This window comes from Strongylocentrotus purpuratus, unplaced genomic scaffold (assembly GCF_000002235.5).
Source record: "Strongylocentrotus purpuratus isolate Spur 01 unplaced genomic scaffold, Spur_5.0 spur5_scaffold_13, whole genome shotgun sequence".
NCBI classification, from domain to species: domain Eukaryota; kingdom Metazoa; phylum Echinodermata; class Echinoidea; order Camarodonta; family Strongylocentrotidae; genus Strongylocentrotus; species Strongylocentrotus purpuratus.
In genome coordinates, this window is record NW_022145598.1 from 28,812,326 (window position 1) to 28,834,174 (window position 21,849).

General features: G+C 37.4%; 1 protein-coding gene across 4 annotated transcripts in view; it reads right to left on the minus strand.

Annotated features, from left to right (window-relative positions):
• The window catches only part of LOC578156 (hyalin), a 60,955-nt gene that overhangs the window by 3,588 nt on the left and 35,518 nt on the right, over positions 1–21,849 (minus strand). For 2 of the 4 annotated variants that reach the window (XM_030983296.1, XM_030983294.1), the window contains 13 exons: positions 21,144–21,368; positions 19,989–20,225; positions 19,128–19,373; positions 16,081–16,323; positions 15,188–15,430; positions 12,743–13,096; positions 11,480–11,596; positions 9,521–9,883; positions 8,902–8,997; positions 6,519–6,623; positions 5,680–6,060; positions 2,522–2,711; positions 367–629 (listed from right to left, as the gene is read on the minus strand). In XM_030983296.1, the coding sequence (XP_030839156.1) occupies positions 367–629; positions 2,522–2,711; positions 5,680–6,060; positions 6,519–6,623; positions 8,902–8,997; positions 9,521–9,883; positions 11,480–11,596; positions 12,743–13,096; positions 15,188–15,430; positions 16,081–16,323; positions 19,128–19,373; positions 19,989–20,225; positions 21,144–21,368 (3,063 nt within the window). The remainder of the gene's footprint in view (positions 1–366; positions 630–2,521; positions 2,712–5,679; positions 6,061–6,518; positions 6,624–8,901; positions 8,998–9,520; positions 9,884–11,479; positions 11,597–12,742; positions 13,097–15,187; positions 15,431–16,080; positions 16,324–19,127; positions 19,374–19,988; positions 20,226–21,143; positions 21,369–21,849) is intronic. The other 2 variants (XM_030983295.1, XM_030983297.1) reach the window with 2 other exon arrangements.

The following is a 21,849-nucleotide window of genomic DNA, read 5'->3' on the forward strand; positions in this document are numbered from 1 at the left end:
TGTAAGTGAAATATACATGAGATATTTACTGCTGCAGGGATTAACTTACGCCGACTAGCAAGCCTGCCCCCCCCCCCCCCCCCCCCCCCCCCCCCCCCCCCGGGAACGGAGGGACTGCATTCATGTTCCCAAAATCTCTGGTAAAGGGGTACTTTTCACGCAACGAAGTCCGGCTCGTAATAAACAAAAAAAAATTGGTCTGCATTGACTTTACACACCAGACTTCAGGGGTTGCTTTAAAAGGGAGGGAACATGCATACGCATACCCTAAATAACACACATACTTGGGTAAAATATGAGCTGCTTTCAGATTCGGGATATGATGAAAGTGTTTTCAATCTTAAAACTGCATGCACATAGACTCACCCTCTGTCGTGTCACCCCACCCTGCTATGAAGCAAGTCTTATAGTTATTAATCTCATCCCCGACCGTGGCCAGGCAGGCGGGTCTGAGGAAATCACTAAACGCGGGTATGGGATCCACAAGTTTGAGCACAGCGATGTCATCACCACCAGAAGTGCTAGTGAAGTTTGGATGAGACGTAATCTCCAACGACGATGTGTGTTGGTACGATGTGTTGCCGTTCGAGATGCTGATGATACCGACGGTGATGGTGTCAAAAGCTCCACTAGAATCAAAGGCAATTTAATATGAATAAGAACGACGATATACTGTATATATACGTCATACATATATTCTTGTTCATTGATTGGTTAAAAGTGTTGATCAAAAATACTATTTTGCAAAAAGTATTATTTATGGCTAGCAAAACTTAACACAGTACTCATGTCGCAGCGCGTAAAGTATCAAAGTAAATTTAACTTTGACGTTGAGTATGAGAATACGACATTCTGTTGACATCCTATGCATGAGTAATCACTGCAAAATTTAGGGCTTGCAATGTCGGCCCTGTGATTTGACCCGACGCGCAGAGGTGCAGAGGTAATTTATTATCAAGCAGAATAACTTATTCAGGTCATGCGGCTCATGGCGTGAGTGCTGTGGCACCACGGGAGTTGCCTGCTGCAGGCATTTGAAATCCTGTACGCTTGCTGAATTTTCAATCCCCATAATGACAAGGCGACAGGAATGGCTATATACAGCGGGTAGTTTGAATTCTTTGATTTTTACTGCAAAATCTTTAACCAAGCAATGAACAATGCATATATGAATGAAGTATATAAAACAAAAATACACTGCCTTTATTTGAGTCTCTGGATTAAAAAACTGTGGGCCCTCGGTGACTGCAATAGTGCCATTTTGCAGCATTGCAGGTACCTTGAGCCCATAGTTTCAACCGGATCCTCTCACGACAGTGTATATTTGTATATTAGCACTCACTGTATCACACTAAAAAACCTTAGTTTTGTTCATTCTGTAAATGAATACAAGAGTGTTGTATGTTCATCATTTCATTTTCATAAGCTTTCTTTTACATGCTATGGTACTGCAATGAGGATGAGCGTATAGCCAGCATGTTCAATTCAGTGGCAAGTGGGGGCACCAACAGCAAATGCATTGACACTTTGTACATGACAGATTTTTGTGTGCAATCAAAATTCTTTAAAGGGCACTAATAGAATCTTTGAAACAAGTTCAATTTGTATAAAAGCAGAACAAGAAGAGAAACAAAATGCAAAAATTTGAAATAAATTAGACCAATATTAAAGGTACTATGTCCCTTTTGCAGCCAACCTCAAATTCTGTAGAACTTTGCAGGAATTATGAATATGTCATGTATGTCCTATCTGTGAAATTTAAACGTTAGCAGTGTCCTCATATTCAAATTATGCAAGGAAACCCGTTTACTTGCTAGACTTCACTGTCAGACACTATTGAGTGACTGACTGGCTTTTTTTCTTCTTTGGTACTAACATACATGAAAAGAGTTGTAAAGGGTACATGAGCATTTGTCTACATCAATAACCCACTTCTTGTGATGGCCAAGATTAAACTGATTGAATCTTTGTGCAGTATAAAACGTATGACCATGTCTGAAAATCAAGACTATTACTTTTGGGCTCTATAGCCCTAAAGTCGATTTGACAATAATCATTATTTTCCCACTTGAAGACATTTTCAAGCCCCACCTTTTTTAGGGAAGTTCTAAATTAGTATTATCTTTCAAATGCAGTTGGAATTTAACTTTTTCATTTTTTTGGCCTGCAAATGGGACATAGTACCTTTAAGGGAGTTATGAATGTTTGAAATACACTTTAGGAGATCACTAAATCAATGTGAACAGTCACAATACTGATTAAGCCAATGGGTAGTGCCCATACGTACAGTGATTACAAATTTTAAATATTTATAACTTTCTTATTTTTGTCCACTTTCATTAAAACGTCTGTTTCTCTGATTATTCATGGAGGGGTGTTGGTGCCAATCATCTCCCTATCCTTTGGCTACACTTCTATTAGTACATTCAAGGGCTCACAATCAATTGGGCAAAAAGAATTTCCATTTTCGGTTTAACTTAATAAAATTTGGAGTGGACTTTAAAAGATTATTATTACTTACACACAGTGTGCTGCAGTAATAGCCCATTCTCTGCTGATGACGGTTGCCCCGCATTGATGATTGGTAGCACCCCGGCTTAGTGATCCAATCCAAGGCCACTCTCCTAGGTCGGAGCCCTCGCCTCCAACGATCCTCTCAACTGTTTCATTGAAGACCGGCCTGGTGCCACAGATCATGGTGTTGGTGATGTCTGACAAGATCAAATCAAGTGCAACAAATATAGATTCTAAAAGATAAAGTTGAGTTCTGGAGGTGTTTCACAAAGACTAAGATCGACTTTAAGTTGGACTTAACAATCATGGAAAGCAGTTAGCATTCATGAAAGTATTTTGTAAAAGTTATTTTAAAGGTAAAGGCCAGTATTGGAAACGCCCCAATCTCAAAAAATGAAATGGAAGCTCTTACATGTATTACCAATCATGTGAAAGAATATGTTTTGAATAATACATGATGATAAAAAAATTGCCGGGAAACCGCCTACTAATTGATATATTTGGTAAATTAGTTTATCTATTGGTGTGTGAGAGATAAAAACACACGTGTTGCGCACGTATGCGTAGTCCCATATATATATTTCTGTGTACAGTGCTTGTAACTTTATGAAGACTGGGCCAAATTTCTTATCATTTTGATGATACCAGAACCTTGCAGTACACACCAATACTTATATGCTAGATGATCAACCTTTTCTGATCGATTCCACAATGTTTCTTTCACAATGCAATCGCATAACCATAACTGGTCTTTATCTTTAAAAGGCATATAATGTTGATTCAAAGCATTCATATTTTATATTATCAAGGAGATTACATGTTCTTGATGTGGAATTTATAAAAAGTCTAAAATGCTTGAATATTCGCTTTTGAATATATTTTATTTTAAGGCTACAAACGGCCATCCATAATTTTTAAGTTCAACTAATAGGATCTTTGTGAAACACCCCCCAGGTCATGCAGTTCTATTGTTAAAGAATCTCTCTGAGCAAAACCGAGGTTTGATTATGTAGTAACGGTACACAAGAATTGGTGTATACCGAGAAATTTTGGAATCACTAAAATGAGAAAAAATGCACTACATCTTGATTGCTGCATCTTAATGAAGGGGGGGGGGGGGTAGTGAGCACATTTTTTGTTTTTTGGCCCTCAGAAATTTTAAAATTTGCACCCCCCCCCCCCCCCTTGGGCCCATCCCCCCAAAACGTAAAAATCACGTGTTTTTACACGTTGTTTTCCAGGCCCCCCTTTGGATCCGCCACTGCTTAAGGCTACCACACCTTACGATCTGACTACGATCAAAACTGGTCTGCGACTGAGGGGCGGGATATGTGATGCAACCAGTTGGAGGTGTACCATCGTAACATGTACGGTGGCCATAACATGTAATCAAATATCAGGGCATTTAAAAACAATGCTTTTCAGGGGATATTCACTTTAAAACTAGATGGACCTTCAACTGCGCGTAGTCGAAAATGATGCCTCCGCCATAGAGCGATTTTACAAACCACAACAGAATCAATTTTTAAAATTCAAGTTTGATCGTATTAAAAACCATAAACAGGTTCTCAGAATACTGTGATTACAAGCTTGTTTTCATATACATTCATGACCTTTTGATCTTTGATCTAATCGTCCTAAAATCTAATCAGTTCATTGGCTCTGCAAGATAAATACATGTCCTGAGTTTGATAGTAATCCATCCGTTAGCATACATGCCAACATTTGAAAATCAGAAATCTGTACAAATTATGCTATTTTCAAAAAAAAGAGGAACAATCCTAACTCTCCTATTCAATACTACAGACAAATTTGTACAGGAAGAGGAACACCTGCATTAAAATGATAATTTTCTTCTCCCAAAAAGAGGAATGTTCCTCTTTAATCTGAACATTTGGCATGTATGCGTTAGTCCTAATGAGAAGCGTTCACAAGCTATTTTTGCATACATAATGAGCCCCATGACCTTTGACCTCATGACCCCAAACATCTACTCAGTTCATTGGCTCTGCAAAATACATACAAGTTTTGAGTTTGATAGTAATCCATCCATCTGTTCTAATGATAACGTGATCACGAGCTGTTTTTGCATACATAATGAGCCCTGTGACCTTTGACCCTGTGACCTCAAAATCTAATCAGTTCATCGGCTCTGCAAGATACATACATGATGTAAGTTTGGCGGGAATCCATTAATCGGTTCTTGAGATAACGTGATCCCGAGAATGGGACGTACAGACGGACGAACAAACCGAAAACATAACATAATGCCTTCGGCTACTATGTAACAGAGGCATTAAAATGAGAAACCTAACAAGTCTTTTTAAATCTTTCCGAGATCTAAACTATTTCTTGATGATTTACATCATGAAATACATTCTTGCATGTATTATTATCATCCCTAATTCATATCGTTTCATGCTGAATACCATACGTAGCATGAAATTCAATATGAAAACATAATTTTCTTGATTATACATGTACTTAACGGTGTATTAACCACCCTTTTTGGCGCCGAAAAAAATTCAAAGTTTTTTTAAACTTTCGATTTATGCCCCTCCACCTGGCGCTATGCCTGGCAATGTCTCCCAGCTCAGTAATCAGTGTGTTGACTCACCACTCGGAAACTAGAACAACACTCAAATGTGTCTGTCATCTTGGTTTGAAAGTAATCTTTCTGATAGATCTCAATATGTAGTTTATAATAATAATTCCTCCAATTTTTCTTCTATTACACGGCGTACCACAAGGTTCTATCCTAGGTCCTGTACTGTCTTTTAATTTACATTAATGATCTTACACATTCAGCTGCACCTCGCAGTTAAATGAAAGGCCTTCCCGCGTGGGTTTCTTAACACGGACCTGGCTTGCTGCCGACAAAGTAGGCAGAAAAAAAAGAAAAAAAAAAGAAGAATTTATTTTCTATAATTTTTTTTTAGGGCGGAAAAAGAGGGGTGCGGTTAATACACGAGGGCGGTTTATACACCATTAATTACGGTATCATAATCATGATCATGGTTCGATCATCACTCTCATGTAACTGCTTGTTAGAGAAATTGACCAATGGATATTGCTAGTGTAGTGTATGGGTAACTTCAAAGAACTTTGCTCCAAAAGTTAGATTACTCGGCCTAGCTTCAATCACTATCACGCCCTCATTCTCACCTCCTTCTGGCCCTCTGCAGAGCAAACCATCAGCAAGAGAACCATCGTTGAGAGGACTAGCGTTGCTGAACTCCTCCTCGCAAGCAATCGCCCAGGGAGACCCAGTCAAGCTCTCAAAAGCAGACGAGCATGCACTCCTGACAGCTTCACATGTGGTTTGGCACGGTCTGGCCGTGGGCCCATCATGGATGCATTCCGGGAAGAGGATGGCGCAGAGGAAGAGAGATGCATCAGTGTGGCAGGTGGTGGCAGCAGTGCTCAATACACTGAAACTTTCAATAGCAAGTGTCTGGTTGATGGCTGCCAGACTGCTAGGGTAGTAGGTCTGGTAGTATGGAAGGAGGCCAAGGCAGGAGCTTTCCTTGATTGGCTCACAGCGTGCTAGAAAAAACCATCAAAGAAAACAAAATGCACTTTTCAATCAATTGATTCACTACTGACGTAATCCATGGATAACAGATTATTTCAGTATGTTTTATCATTTTATGGAACAAAGAATTTTTTTTTAAACTGGTATATACCTGATTCCCCCTGGCATAATGAACAATATTACATAAACGTTGATATTTATCGGTACCGGTAACAATGTCACATATATGCACTCTAAATCAGAATTACATGGAAACATCTTGTTTTGCTACAGTTGACTTCAATAAAAAATATGTAAAAGACCGCTATACATGCATGTAAATGACTTTGTCACAGATATTTTATCTATGAAGAAAATTCCCTGACCAATTTTGCAATCCAGTCTTAACACCAAAGAAAAAACAAATTCATTGCTGGATAACATTATTGTAATCCAGTGTGGAGTTTTAACCTTGATACAAACTACTTACGACAGTCCTCCTCATCCGAAAAACCCTCGCAATCTATCACTCCATCACAGAGGATTGAAAGAGGGCGACAAATCCCATTGCACTGAAATTGATCGTCTTGGCACACTGCGAAGAAAGGGCGAAAACACAAATTAAAAAAAACATCATATTCATGTTTCCATCATCACATGTAAGGGGAATGTTTGCTTTAATACAACCAGGAACAAATATTGCATTCTATGTAAATAAAAGTACAATTCAGCAAAACGTTGACTCTTCACAATGTACCGATGAAATAACAAACATATAGAGGCCTATATAAACCTTACAAAAGTAAAGCTAAAGTTTGAAATCATCACATGTCATATAATGCATTCATTTTACCACATATTACATGTATGTATTCCAATTCTGTCTGGACGACGCAACATCCCTTAACCCTATATAGCCCGGGCTATTTTGAAACTGCATAGCCCGGGGGGGGGGCTTCCAAGGCTCCCCCTATGATCTCGGCCGTGAAATGACCTATCGCCGCAAAAATTTGCATGCATGTCAAGTGAAGTGTATAGAATACTATGGTAATTTCAATTTTTTTGAAAATTTCACTATTTGCATATTTATGGTAATTTATGCAAATATGGTAATAAAATTCACATGTTTATCCATAAATCATATATTCTTCATATTTAAACATTAATTTTCACTACATATATTATTTAGACCATTTGGGATAATAATACAGCCAAAAAAATTGGAAGAGCCAGGTTATTCCTTATGTTATTTATTGTTTTGATAATTTCTTATGTATTTCTTTGTTTTTTTAACTCATGTATTTTATTGTTTTTGTTGTTTTATTTCATTTCCAACTATAATTCAACTATTTTGACCCCTAAAATAAACACCTAAACTATAAACAAGACCAAATAACCAATGTTTTATCTCTTTATTTGAAAAATGAGATTTCCATATGTTTTGTACACAAATCACAAAATTGAGCGATTTCCGGCTGACATGCAAAGACAAAAGGACACATGACTTTGTAATGGTAGGTCTGATTTTCAAAAAAAATCTTTCAAAAGATGCGCAAGACTCGAAAGAAAAAAGCCACAAAATTTCAGTGCAACATTTTCTTGCGTTAAAAAATTATCGCGAAAAATGTCAAGGGGGGGGGGCGGTTAAGTTACTCAAATTATACAGGCTCAAAAATAGGGTATAACAACTTTGTTCTCATCCCCCTTTCTTAGCTCCCTCGACAACCTGTGTTTAGAATATTACAAACTTTACACTTTTATGATATCAATCAATGAAAAATTGCATCATTTAAGCAACAATTCTTCTCAAACTCCCTTCTTCCAAACCTACGCTTCTTCTAATGCATTAAACAATTCCCTAAATTATGTTGTTCCTAAACTTTGGAAATCTCTGCCTTCTATTTTACAGTCTGTTTGATTAACAATTCATTTAAAGGACTCTATTGGTACTAGAAACATTGGTTCTCTCTCTGTATAATGCATCATTTATACAGAAATGCAATTCATTTTTCTTTTCTGACAACACATGCTGTTATTTCTTGTGCGCATGATGCATTCAATTGTCAAACCTTAATGCACTTGTCATTTGTAAGACACACCTCTTGACCCCCGGGAATGGTGCGTCATTGTACCGATGTGAGTCGTACATTTTGATACCATGACGCACCTTCCGTCACAGAAAGTGACACACCATTACATTCCATCGACGCACATTTGAGTCAAACATATGACACACCATTTCATGAAAATGACTAGCCAATGACGCACATTTGAGAAACACTTCTGCTTCGAGAAAGTGACGGTCCCATTGACACACCAAATGACGCAACGTGGTAAAGTGACTTACTACGACGCACATATGGGTCAGTATTGTGACAACATTTTGCGGCCATGACGGTACTGTGCGTCGCGATTTTGGGGAACATGACGCAACCATGACGCACCATCCCCGGGGGTCAAAAGGTGCGTCTTACAAATGACACCTGCATAATGGCTTTAGACACACCATTTTCCATTTGTACTTTGGTTTATACTTTCATCTGTTTTGAAATTTATTGTTTCCATTAAGTTTTTCATGGGTGGGGGGGGGGGGGGGATGGCGGTAATTTTTAAATATTTATCTGTAATGATATTCCATATTTTATTGTGATGATGGAAATATATGTCAATTCAATCATTCAATAATGGATAATAGCTAATATCATTTAATCACCTAACATTTACCCAAAGGACATGCTCCAGTCATCTCTTTGAGCAAGACTTGAAGCCTCAATCATTTGTCTGAGAGGGAGACAAAGGGAGACGAAGTACTGACTGTGCCAGCTATCTTACCCCAATGACAATAGAGAGAAATGGGGAAATAATCAACTTACCGCATCCAAATTCATCTGAATCATCAACACAATCAGTAACTCCATCACAAGCAGATCCCACTGGAACTCTTTGGTCTGCATCACAAGACTCAGTTACTGAGGAAGAATATGAAAACTCGTCTCTATGAGCATGCATTTTTTGAGCAAACACTATTCAAAGGAATATGTTATGTTATCTTCACCACTTGCAGATATACTGCATTTTAAGAGAATTTGATAATTCTGAACTATGCTTTCTTGAACAAGAAACACACTGAATAGCCTCAAACAGATAAGTGCAAAGGAGACAAATACATTATGGTCCTAAATAAACTCAATTTGTATTTATTTATTTTATTAATTCGTTTTATTTAAACAGGGTAACTCAATGCCCTCACCATTATCATATACTCATATTTTTAATAACATCTTGGTTTCTTTCATATGCAACTACTTTTCTAATTTCACCACTACTACTTCTACCAGTGCTCTTACGACTGCTACTACTACTACTAATAATAATTCTAGGACCACTTCTACTATCAGTTACCCAAAACAATATACGTTCATGTTTTAGTATTCATCATTTCGAAGAAGATCAAGAGATTGGGCATTTTTAGTACAGCGTCCTCCTACTTACATTCAAATGGAATGGATGTCACATTTAGAACGAACCCAGAGTATCCAATTGAGTAATCAGTATAAAAATACAGATATGACTCGATCCCAAGATAGTATCTTGTTGACGCAATATATCCGGTCAGCCTTACGACAAGTGAACCCCGCTCCGATCGATCGTGGCCAATCCCGATGTAGAAGAAGTCGTAGCCATCTTCCAAATAGAAGTTTAGGATGTCGATGACGAGGGAGTGGTAAGCCTCTGCTTGGAGTACCCATATGCACTCAATGTCATTGCCGTAGGCTAATGGGTAGTTGTCAGAAATGACAGAGTAGGGCATCGAGGTGGAAATTGTCTGAATATCAGAAGAAGGACAGCTTGGGTCTGGTGTTATGGGAAGAATGAAAAGTATGAAATATGATTAAACTGTCATTTACACAGGCATATAAGTTAGTTCATTCAATGTACTTTACAGAAATTCATTTCTTCCTCCTCTTCCTCTCCCCTTCTCCTTCTTCTTTTTATCCTTCCTGTTCCTCTTCTCCTTCTTCTTCTTATTCATCACAATCATTAATATATTATTATTACTATTCTCATCATCATCACTAGTATCATTATTATAAATACAAAAATGTACAAACAAGCAATTAAGAGTAAACAATTCTGGCAAAATTGCTGGTAAGCTGTCAAGCTTTCATATTAAAAAAAAATTAAATCAAACATGCATGGTCTTGCCTATGCCCCACAATTTTAATATTAGGATTCAAACCACCTGATATAATTGTTCATGCCAAATAACTGGTTAAGCACAGCTGACCATGCCTCATAACTGGTCAAGCAAATGACCACCGGTCACTATAATCACCAACCTCATGAACCAAACTCTTTGTTTTAAATCTTTTTATGCTCATTGACATTCACGCTTGAGCCAAGTTTGGTGGAAATTGGTTCAGTGTTTGGTCACTCGTCACTGTTTATATAAAATATTTCTTATTTCATGAGATCTATCACCTATGATATCTTACACCTAAATTCCAATGAGCTCATTCCTACATGCTCATACAAACTTGTAACATGTTTTGTAATGATAGCTTCAACGGTTTTTATATTTTTGCAGTCACAATACACATGTATTTTCTTTAATTGTTACACTTTATTGACACTGAGACCTTACACTCCAAATCTGATCAGTGCGTCCTTACATGATTAAACATATACTAGAGCTAAATTTGGTTTGAATTGATTAAATGCTTTGCACTTTACCGTGGGGACAAAACATTTTAAACACTTTTGTGACCTGTGACCCTTTACACTAAAAATGCTATGAGTTCATCCTTGGATGCTCATGTTTAGTACTTCCTTCAGCTCTGGTTTGAACCGCTTCAAATCTGTTCAAGTTTGCATTTTTAAACATTGTTATGACCCCGTAACCTCTGACCTTTCACCTATTACAACCAATATCGTGTTCATCCTTGCATGCTCTTGCATGCTTCTTCAAAGTCTGATTCAATTTGCATGGTATCAAGATCTTTTTAAAATTATTTCTTAACACTCTTGCGACCCTGTGCCATATTACCCACAACATCTATTCACTTCTTCCTTGGATGCTCACACATATACTTCATGCAGGTTTGGTGAAAATCTGTTGGTTCTTAAGCTACATGTATCACAGCTGCAGCACCACCTTCCATGGTGGAAGCATACAATTATTGATACTAGCTGTCACTGTCGCTACTATCAGAAAAAACGTTGCCTACATGTGTATCACACCAGCTATGCAGGTAAGATACATGTACTACCCGGCCCAGTCACACTCACGAGACTACATTACCCTTAATGGTAAACTATCTGTCATTTTGGAGTCGGTGTGAAGCCGGTTTGACCATGTGACTAGGGTATAAACAGCAATGAGCCGGGCACTCAAGATGAGCTCAGAAATCTTCTGGGCTTGCATTCTTCAACCAACACTGTGTTACATACCACAATTCCACTCATCATATCCATTAAAGCATATAGGCGACCCATCACAGGAAGTCGAGTTGGAAATACAGACATCTCTCTTTAGACAGGAGATAAAAGATGCTCCACATTCACCGGCTGTAAGAATAAAGCAGTCCATATGCATTAATGTTCAGATTAAGAAAAATATGCTTTCTTTAGGCACTTGAAACAATAACTTACAATTATTAATGAGCCAGTTTGTAGATACAAGCTGCGCATGGGCAGATAGTCATTTGTTCAAAATTGTGAAACCCACTGAGAAGAATACTGGATACCTGCTCATGAAAGTTGTCATCATTATACATTTATTCACCGATGGTAGATTCTATGATACACAGATGGGCAAACAAAAGTTATTCATGAAGCACTTCCATGACTTTGGCAGTGATTATTCAATAATGCAAAAAGGGGGACTTCTCCATGTGTCAAAGATCTGTGAATATTTGGGGATCATTTGTATCATGTGCTAACTACAAACTGATCTATAGCACTGTACTATATACCGGTTTACTGATATATTCAAATTTGTGGATGTTTCTTTCCAGGGGACCTGGTGTCAAGGTATTCCATTAACCCGTTATTGATGTATGAACTATAATACTTGGAATCCAGACTGCATACTTTACTTTTTGCTATGTTGGACAAGCCTCAAGCAATGTTTTAGTTTCTCCAGAACAACCTTTGTTTCAAAAGTATGCATAAACTATGAATAGGTTAGTAAACCGGTATATTGGAAAAATACCACCTTGCAAAATGTTTCTCTACAGAGTGTTAAGGCATGGCTGACACGTTAACAACATATACCGTCATCTACGAAAATTGTATTACTGGTAATATTTTCTGAAACAAACAAGTAAATATAAGATGCTGTATAAGTCTATTGTACTGTAAACCTTAAGGGGAAACTTCAAATTAGGCAATAGCAGCGTTATACTCACACTTTTCATTACAAAGTTTTTTATTTGTTACATTATCAATTTTGATATATGTATCATTATGTACATTTTTATGTAGACTTTTATTCTGTTCCATATCAAAGAACAGGTAGCCTTGGGCTTATTGTACAAACTTTATTGATTCATAAAAGGAGATTTATTAAAAAACAAAAAACATATCAATCATTCTTAATATCAAGTACAATCACATTGGTAAAAGACATCAAATAAATCTTGCAAAACTAAAACAGTTAAAACTATGCACTATAAATTTACGATCACAAAGATATTGCTTTCTTTACCCCACCTGCTTCACTAGAAGTTGTAATTTCAAGAACGAATCCTACATTCGTAGTAATGTAATCGCTGAAGAACAAAATCCAAGCTTCTCTCCCTGGTAGTAGAACCTCCGTATGTGAGTCATGAGTCCCAGAGAACCGCACCATCCACGTATCAGGGTCAAAGGTCAATCCTCCACCAATGTGGAGGTAATCATAGAGATCCTCTGACCTGAAGTCTGTTACGGAGATCATGACACGGTAGTCAGAGGGCGCTAACACAGTCCACTGGAGGTTAAGGTTGATGTCGTAGTTTGATGGATACCCCGGTGATGTCAGATTATACATTTCATTAACCAAGAGGGATATATTAACCATTGGGTCTAGATAAGGGGAGAAAATGACAACAACAAAAACTAGATGGATGTTCGACTGCACGCGGTCCACAATGATGCCTCCGTCATAGAGCAATTTTATAAAACCAGAAGAGAAGCAATTTTTCAAATTCTAGTTTGATTGTAATTCATTAACAGGTTCTCAGAATACTGTGATTACAAGCTATTTATTATATACATGTATATACATGTATGACCCTTTAAACTTTGACCTTATGCCCCTAAAATCTAATCAGTTAATTGGCTGTGCAAGATACATACATCTCTCGTGTTCCATAGTAATCCATCCATCGGTTCTAATGATAATGTGATCACAAGCTATTTTTGCATAAATAATAAGCCATGTGACCTTTGACCTGGTGACCCCCAAATCTAATCAGTCAATTAGCTATTCAAGATACATACATGACCTAAGTCTGGCAGGAATCCATCCATCAGTTCTTGAGGTAACGCGATCACTAGTTATTTTTGCATACACAATGAGCCATGTGACCTTTGACCTTGGACCTTGTGACCCCAAAATCTAATCAGCTCATTAGCTCTGCAAGATACATACATAACTTAAGTTTGACAGGAATCCATCTATCGATTCTTGAGATAACGCGATCACGAGCTATTTTCGCATACATAATGAGCCATGTGACCTTTGACCTTAGACCATGTGACCCCAAAATCTAATCAGTTCATTAACTCTGCCTGATACATACATGACTCAAGTTTGGCAGGAATCCATCCATCGGTTCTTGAGATAACGCGATAACGAGGACGGGACGTACGTACGGACGGACGGACGGACAACCCGAAAACATAATGCCTCCGGCTACTTCGTAACGGAGGCATAAAAAGTCATTATTATCAAAGTTTTCAAATATATACCATAGAGATAATAACTCCCAAATGCAAAATATAAAGAAACATCCATTCAAGCATTCTATGAAAACAATTTTGTATACATTCATGGGTAAATGTTAAAGGCAGAAGGGATTGTTAGGCCCAACACATACCTTTTGACAAATTTCTTTTGTTGTATAGTATATTGAGTTCACCTTCCTATAATGTGCAAAATATCAACCATTTCATTGTCTCCAAGATATGAACTTCTGTAACACAATGAATGTAAGTGTGAAACTGTATGACATTACATTCTCATTTTCATTTCCATGACCAAGCTGATTTTGTTCATTTAATGTTTTATGTTACACTGTCTGTTACACTAACTTATGAACAAATTCAAGGGTTGAAACTTGACCCTGATGAAATCAACAGACCCTAAAGTTGAGCCAGATTTAATCTCTGGCCACATTTAAGAAGAGTGGCAGTTTTAATTTAACTACCAATTAAAAAACAATTTTCTTGTACTGGATCTGTAAAAGAAACACACAAACAACAGAGACATGATTGGAGTTCAAGTATAACAAGCAATATCACCCTCATAGAACTACGAAAGGCTAAAATGAAGGTTAATGGCTCTCAGAAAACAATAATAGATAACCATTGCCTATGGCCCCAACATGTAACTCTGGACTCCTTTAAAAATTACTAATTTCGACACCTATACTTTACAAAAGACCAAACAACCAATGTTTTATCTCTTTTTTGTATAAATGATATTTCCATATGTTTGTACACAAATGACGAATATGAGCCATTTTCGGGCTGAAAGACAAAAGGTCACGTGACTTGGGACAGCAGGTCCAATTTTCAAAAAAATTGTTTCAAAAGATGCCCAAGACTCTAAGAAAAACAAGTCGGGAAGTGGCATTGTTAAATTTTAATCAAGCATTACAACGTAGATCACGAAAAAAGAGTGGGGGGGGGGGCTTAACCAGTCATTTTAGGGTTAATATAGGGAATGTGATTGAATTGCTTTTTATATGACATTATCATCATTAATATTTATCCAAATTTGCCTGGCACTTAACAAGTTACCTCGTAAAGTCTATTATTATTTTTGTTTACAATAACAACGTCACAAAATATCATTTGAATGATGATGATCATCATTAATGATTTTGCAAAAGTTACCTGCTGGAAAATAAAATAATGATGATATTATCTTATATGATAAACTTCACTTGCCTGTAACAACTAGATTAAAGGTGCATGTCTCTGTATTTCCTGCACCATCTGTTGATGTGTAGGTTACTGTGTTGTTTCCGATAGGAAAGTAGTCTCCAGGATTGTGAGAGGATGTCAGTGTCTGGTTACCAGAGTTATCTGTTGCTGTAGGTGGTGTCCAGGTCACTACAGCTGTAGCATTCCCAAAGTTTGTGGTGACATTCTGATCACTTTGGCATCCACTGATGACTGGCTTCTCATTATCTGTGAGAAAGATTAAATAAGATATAAAATATGTTGCATTTCTAACAAGACAATTTGCCTGCGTCTTCTATATATGCCTCCACCCTGAATTCAGTATAGGAAATGGATGAAATGATTCACGACATATCACGATGCTTATAATCAAATGGCAACTGACAACTATACTAGCCCTAAAATATAAACAGATCATCTTGATCTGGTAGTATTGTCAACATTCTTACATATTTCAATAGCAAGGATAAAACCATTTAATTTCAATAATTGGCCTCTGTGAACTTTAACCTACTTACATTTATTCTTATGAGACAGTCTCCTTATGTTATTAATACTATCAACAAGTTTGGTTCTTAAGATATCGCGATACCAAGGCCAATAGAATCTGACCTTTGACCTAGTTACTCAAAAATATAACCAGATTGTTTTTTCTATGATGATACATAGTATCATTTAGTTTGAAGTCCATGACTGAATCTTTCTTGAGATATCACGATCACGAGAAAGCAGGACAGACGGACGGACAGACACCCTGAAAACTTAAAGACTCCGGCATCACTTTTGGTGGGCGGAGGCATAAAAACAGATGCCAGCCCACACTATAAAGAGAACGCAAAACTGCTTATTAAATAATAAAACATAACACAAGCACTTACCAGATACAACTACAAAGAAGGTGCATGTTCCTGTATTTCCTGCATCATCGTTTGTATAGAAGGTTACCGTGTTGTTTCCAAGAGGAAAGTAGTCTCCAGGATTGTGAGAGGATGTCAGTGCCTGGTTACCAGAGTTATCTGTTGCTGTAGGTGGTGTCCAGGTTACTACAGTTGTAGCATTCCCAAAGTCTGTGGTGACATTCTGATCACTTGGGCATCCACTTATGACTGGCTTCTCATTATCTGTGAGAAAGATTAAATAAGACATAAAATATGTTACATTTCTAACAAGACAAGTGCGCCTGTGTCTTCTTTATAAGGCGAGGCGTCAAAAATATCGATACCAGCAGGCTGCCGCCTCACGTATTGGCGCATCGAGGCTGCAATTACGGCCGAAGCCTGGCTGGGGCAATTACTTTTCACTTATTAGCCCAGCCGGCTTGCGCCAGGCTGGGATCTGAGGCTCGGTTTCCATTTGAAAGGCGGCAGCCGGCGCATGCTTTTGAATGCCATTTCCTACCGCCAGCGGTAGCCGGTTGAGCTAATTTAAAAAATGCAGCCAGGACGCACAAGTGCAGTCAGCTGCCGCTGGCTGGTATATTTATTTTTGACGCCAAGCCTAAACAGATCATCATGCTCTGGAAGTACTGTCAACATGTTAAAATATTTCAATAGCAAGGCTAAAACTCTTTAATTTCAATAATTGGCCTTCGTGAACTTTAATCTATACTTACCTTAAATCTAATGCCTTCCTATGTTAATAATAAATATTATATCATGCATCAACAATTTATTGGCTTTTGATTGGTTGAGAGCTTGTCACGTGAACAGAAATATTTCATCTATTTTAAGGTTCCTCTGAAAAAGAACTATATGAGGGTACTATTTGGGAGTAGAAGTACTATTTTGGAGTACTATTTGGGAGTTGAAAAAAAATTGTGATTTTTTTTTTTTTTTAATTGATTTTTTTTCTTCTTCAAATCTGAATTTAATAAAAAAAAAATATTTTAAATCTTTTTTAAAAATAAATTTTTGATGCAGGATATAAAAAAAAATATACCATGCCTTCTATTCGAAGTACTGGTTAAAACTATGGGTCTCGGTGACTCCAAAAGTACCATTTGCGCCCTTCAGCCCTTCTTTTCACACTGGTTTTGCTTAACCCCGTACTTTGCTTACCGGTAGCCCCGTACTATCCTTAACCCCAGACTATTTTTTGGGGCTTTTCACACACGCTGTTTTTAGTCCCGTACTAGTGCCTATTCTGGAATAAGAAAATTCACGCTGTTCTCACTGCAATTCGTTAACCCCAGATATCGTGAATGTTATGATTGGACATACTTTGCATCTTCCCAGCTGGGATACGCTCCATTGCGTAGTACCGGAATATTTTTTGTTTCTGTTCTCCTTCATTTGCTTGGCACTGCATGCAATTGCGGGGTTAGCAGGAGTTAGCACCACAATTGCGGAGTTAGCCCTGCTATTTTGCAGGGTTAGTTAACCCTGTACTATAGGTGGGGTTAGCCAACTTTAGCCCACTTTGGTAAAAGCCAGTCTGAACAGAAAGTGGAATAGGCTTAACCCCGTACTATAGGTAGGGCTAAGACCCCCCCTTAACCCCACCTATAGTACAGGGTTAAGCAAAATATTGCCAGTGTGAAAACAGTATTGGAGTAACCTATTGCGCGTAGTTTTAACCAGAAACTCTCAAGACAGTGTATATTTGTATACTATCAACAAGTTTGAGCATTATATCGCTAATGGTTCTTGAGATATCGCGATACCAAGGCCAATTCTTTTAACAAAACATATGATTTTTAAATATAGTTCAACTCAAAATAGACCCCCAATTCCTCAAGAAATTAAAAAAAGAATAATAGAAAATAGGCAAGAAGAAAAGGAATTAGCGGGGGAGAGAGGCACTTTAACACTTCACTTCAGAAAAGACAACTTCCACAGTTAAGGACGGCGAGGCAAATACTTCTTTTTCAGACTCAGACATTTTTTTTGGTTTAAATGTATAGTTTGGTCTTAAGGAAAAGGAAGAGACAGGATTTCCAACAAATGTGTAGATGTGAATGCTCGGGCAGGGAGGGGGGATTTGTTAAGCTTTGGAATGAAGGGGGGAAGGGGGATATGTCAGTTTGTATGTGTGTCTGAGTATGTGAGCGTGTGTGGTGTGTCTGTCTGTCTGTAGGTAACTCTTTGATTTATAATATTCGTTCAGTGTAATTAAATGTAAACATTATGTACTGTGTATTAAACTATCTTATGTATTTTTTGAGAAATGTACAATTTTCTTTATATTTTGATATATGTAAATCAATGAAGCTGTATATTTGTTTGTTATATATTTTGTACTGAATGAATACAATAAAACAATACTACAAAAAACAAAAAAAAATAGGGTGAAATACAAAAGTTGACCTATCTAACCTTAGACCTAGTTACTAAAATATATAACCAGATAGTTTTTCCATGGTAATACATAGTAAGCAAATATTAATCGACTACGAGAGTAATGGTGCAAACTATCATCGCCGAGGTGATCTCGGGGCTACTATCATCGCGAGCCGCAAAAAGAATCCAAATGTCATATACAAACTATATATTAGGTACAAACAATCTAGGTCTTCAATGTTTAACACAATTTGACTTTATAAAGTAATGTATAACAGTGCGAATGGGGACATTGGAAGGAATATGGACAATATTTTGAAGAGTTGTTGACATGAATTGTCCAAAACACTTTTTGTCATAAAAATAAATATAACAAGGGTCTGCATCATTACTTGGAAATGGAAACCAAGTTATGTTGAAACAGTTTACTAATATCAGTTTCTATAAAACCTGGTGCCTTTTCCACTCCATCTTACAATACTTGGATCACATGATTCATGAAAGTCAGAAAGTCAGAAGTATGTGTACAAGCAGGGACAAGAAAGTGAAAAGTATGATCACTAGCCTGCAGTTATAACTTTGCATAGCGTAGTCTTCCATGATTTCAACTCTGCATTATGAAATTCCATGAAGCATAAAGAACTCACCATGCACTGCTATATCAAAGGTACACGTCATGACTGAATTGCCTGAGCCATCAGTGGCTGTGTAAGTCACCCGAGTGCTTCCAATAGGGAAGGGATCCCAAGAGCTGTAGTCAGAGGTCAGCGACACAGAACCAGAGTTATCCGAGGCCGTAGGTGGTGTCCAACTGACCACTGCAGTGGCTAATCCGTTATCGGTATTGACTGATTGGGAAGGTGGACAACTGCTGATCATGGGATCTTGCATATCTAACAGGGAGGGGAATAGAATGTATAGCATTTTGGGATTGAATATGTTAATTTCTTCCAAACATTAAGGAAATGCACAACCTCACAGTAATAATAAGCATAGTAGTCCTTATAAAGGGCTGCTGTTTTTTCTCATTCAGAGATGATTAACTATGTCACCTTCAACACTATTTTGTTTATCCCAACATTCTTTTACAACTCTAGTTTCCTTTTATTCACTTGACTTAGTTCTTTGAGAATTCCTTTCTCTAGAAGCAGACTAAAACCTTGTTCACACATGAAGAAAGTAACCTAAAAATGCTACATCAAAACTCTGCATGTGAACAAATGGCAAGAGGCAATATTGTCAGGGGGAAGGATACCCCTGTCCAGATAGCAATACCCATAGTACATACATTTCTATTGCTTTTGACTAAAACGATGTCCACTCTTTGATCGCTGTGTTTCAAAATATAGAAATGTAGAGCATAGAATATAGAAAATATAGAAAATATAGAAAATATAGAAATATCTCTTCTGTTTTTTTTCATGGTAATTTTCTCAGCAGTTTATTGCCCAACATCTGAATGGGCCTCACATCTGAACCTAAATGCGGCCACAAAGGTCTCCATTTACCTGTGACAGTCACAAGAAAGAAACAGCTTGCTTGGTTCCCAGACGAATCTGTCGCACTGGCCGTCACATTGACTTGACCAATGCTATAATCTCCAGGAGAATGTGAAGCGGTGACCGTCACATCGCCAGAGAGGTCTGTGGCTGAAGGTTCTACCCATGCTAGGGTCACGCTTGATTGTCCAGCAGCCAGAGTGCCGGAGACATCATCAGGACAGGTGATGGTGGGTGCAGTGGTATCTAATAATGCAAATCAAATGTTTTAATCAAGTATTGGAACTTCTATACAGTATACAGCAGGATGGGTATTCAATTCAATACTTACTTAGAATAAGTTAGAAATTGACTAAGTAAATGGCTAAGCTAAGAAGTTTACTATCTCGTATTCAAATCGCATTTTAGACTTTTACTTACCTGAGACACAATCTTAATAAAATACTTACTAATAAGCATTGTGACATCACACGGTCAATCAAAAGTAATGCGCAATTAACACGTTGCAATAAATGCGCGCTAATATAATTATGCGCAAGTTATAATACTGCGTAAGAAAACCATATGCCTGCTAATCAAGGCCTCCAAATATTTGGCTTAATTCTGGTAGGGAGCTGTCTTAAATTTAGGCTAAAATTCTTAGCTAAAAGTTTGAATTGAATACCAAAATTGGCTAAGTATTTTAAATAAGTCAAATACTACGTAAAAAGCTTAAAATTGGGTACTTAAGTTTTGAATTGAATATGGCCCAGGTCTTTAGAAAAGTTGACATACAGATTTCTTACTTTCTCACTTTTAGTACCAGTAAGCATTTGGGATTCCTCATTGATGTAAGAACAGTCATTTTTTTTAAATACAATTCTAATTCGACTTTTGTCTTGGGAGGGTGGAAGAAACAAATGGATTTAAATTCTTGTAAAGTTATAATTGATTGATATTTTTTTCATACCCGACTTCTTAAAAAAAGCAAGAATAAACTTGTGGGTAAGCACCGATGGGGACATACATGTATGGCTGTATTTATCTGAGGGACTTGATGAGAATTACATTACAAAAGGGCACAAGCACATCAACTTGGTTTTGAACCTATGAATACTAAACATTTATACTATACGGATATGCCTGTATATGGAAGAATCAAGTATGAGCATGCGTCCAACCCACCAGTCAAAATGACCACAAAAGAGCACTCCGCCTTGTTGCCTGAAGGATCCATGGCTATCACAGTCACTGTGTTTGTCCCAAGGATGACATCTGATGTAGAGGGACTGCTGGTGAGATTAGCAATCATCTCTGAGTTATCAGTAGCTGTGGCATCCCATGTGACTGGGTCTGCTACCAGTTCACTTGTGATGTCTGCTGGGCACAAAACCACTGGATTCTCCAAATCTGGACAAAATACATGCACACATTGTTCAATAGGGTTTCTTCACACAAGAGGCAGCAAGCTCAAATATGCCTTACAAAATGAAAACATGCAGTTGTGCTTGAGTAAGAATAGCAATGTCTACATAGTCTTTGTGTATTTAAAAGCATATTCTCCTCCAAACCATGATATTGACAAAAAATTGCATTGTCATATGGGTGCTATTGCTCAAAGAACCACAATATAGACTGATTTTCTTGGACAACTTGGACAAACCCTTTATACAAATAAAAATACAATACAATACAAGTATGAGGAACTACTGTAATATCAAATGTAAAACTCTAAAAATCTGACAAGACAGACAAGACATAGCACTTGAAAATATAATAGCTAGATTCATGTATCAGGTATTTTGAAACGTTCTCACAGGCAAGCTATAATTATATGTAAAAGCCTACATTTAATTATATTTAACCTGACAATATTATACAAGCAAAATTG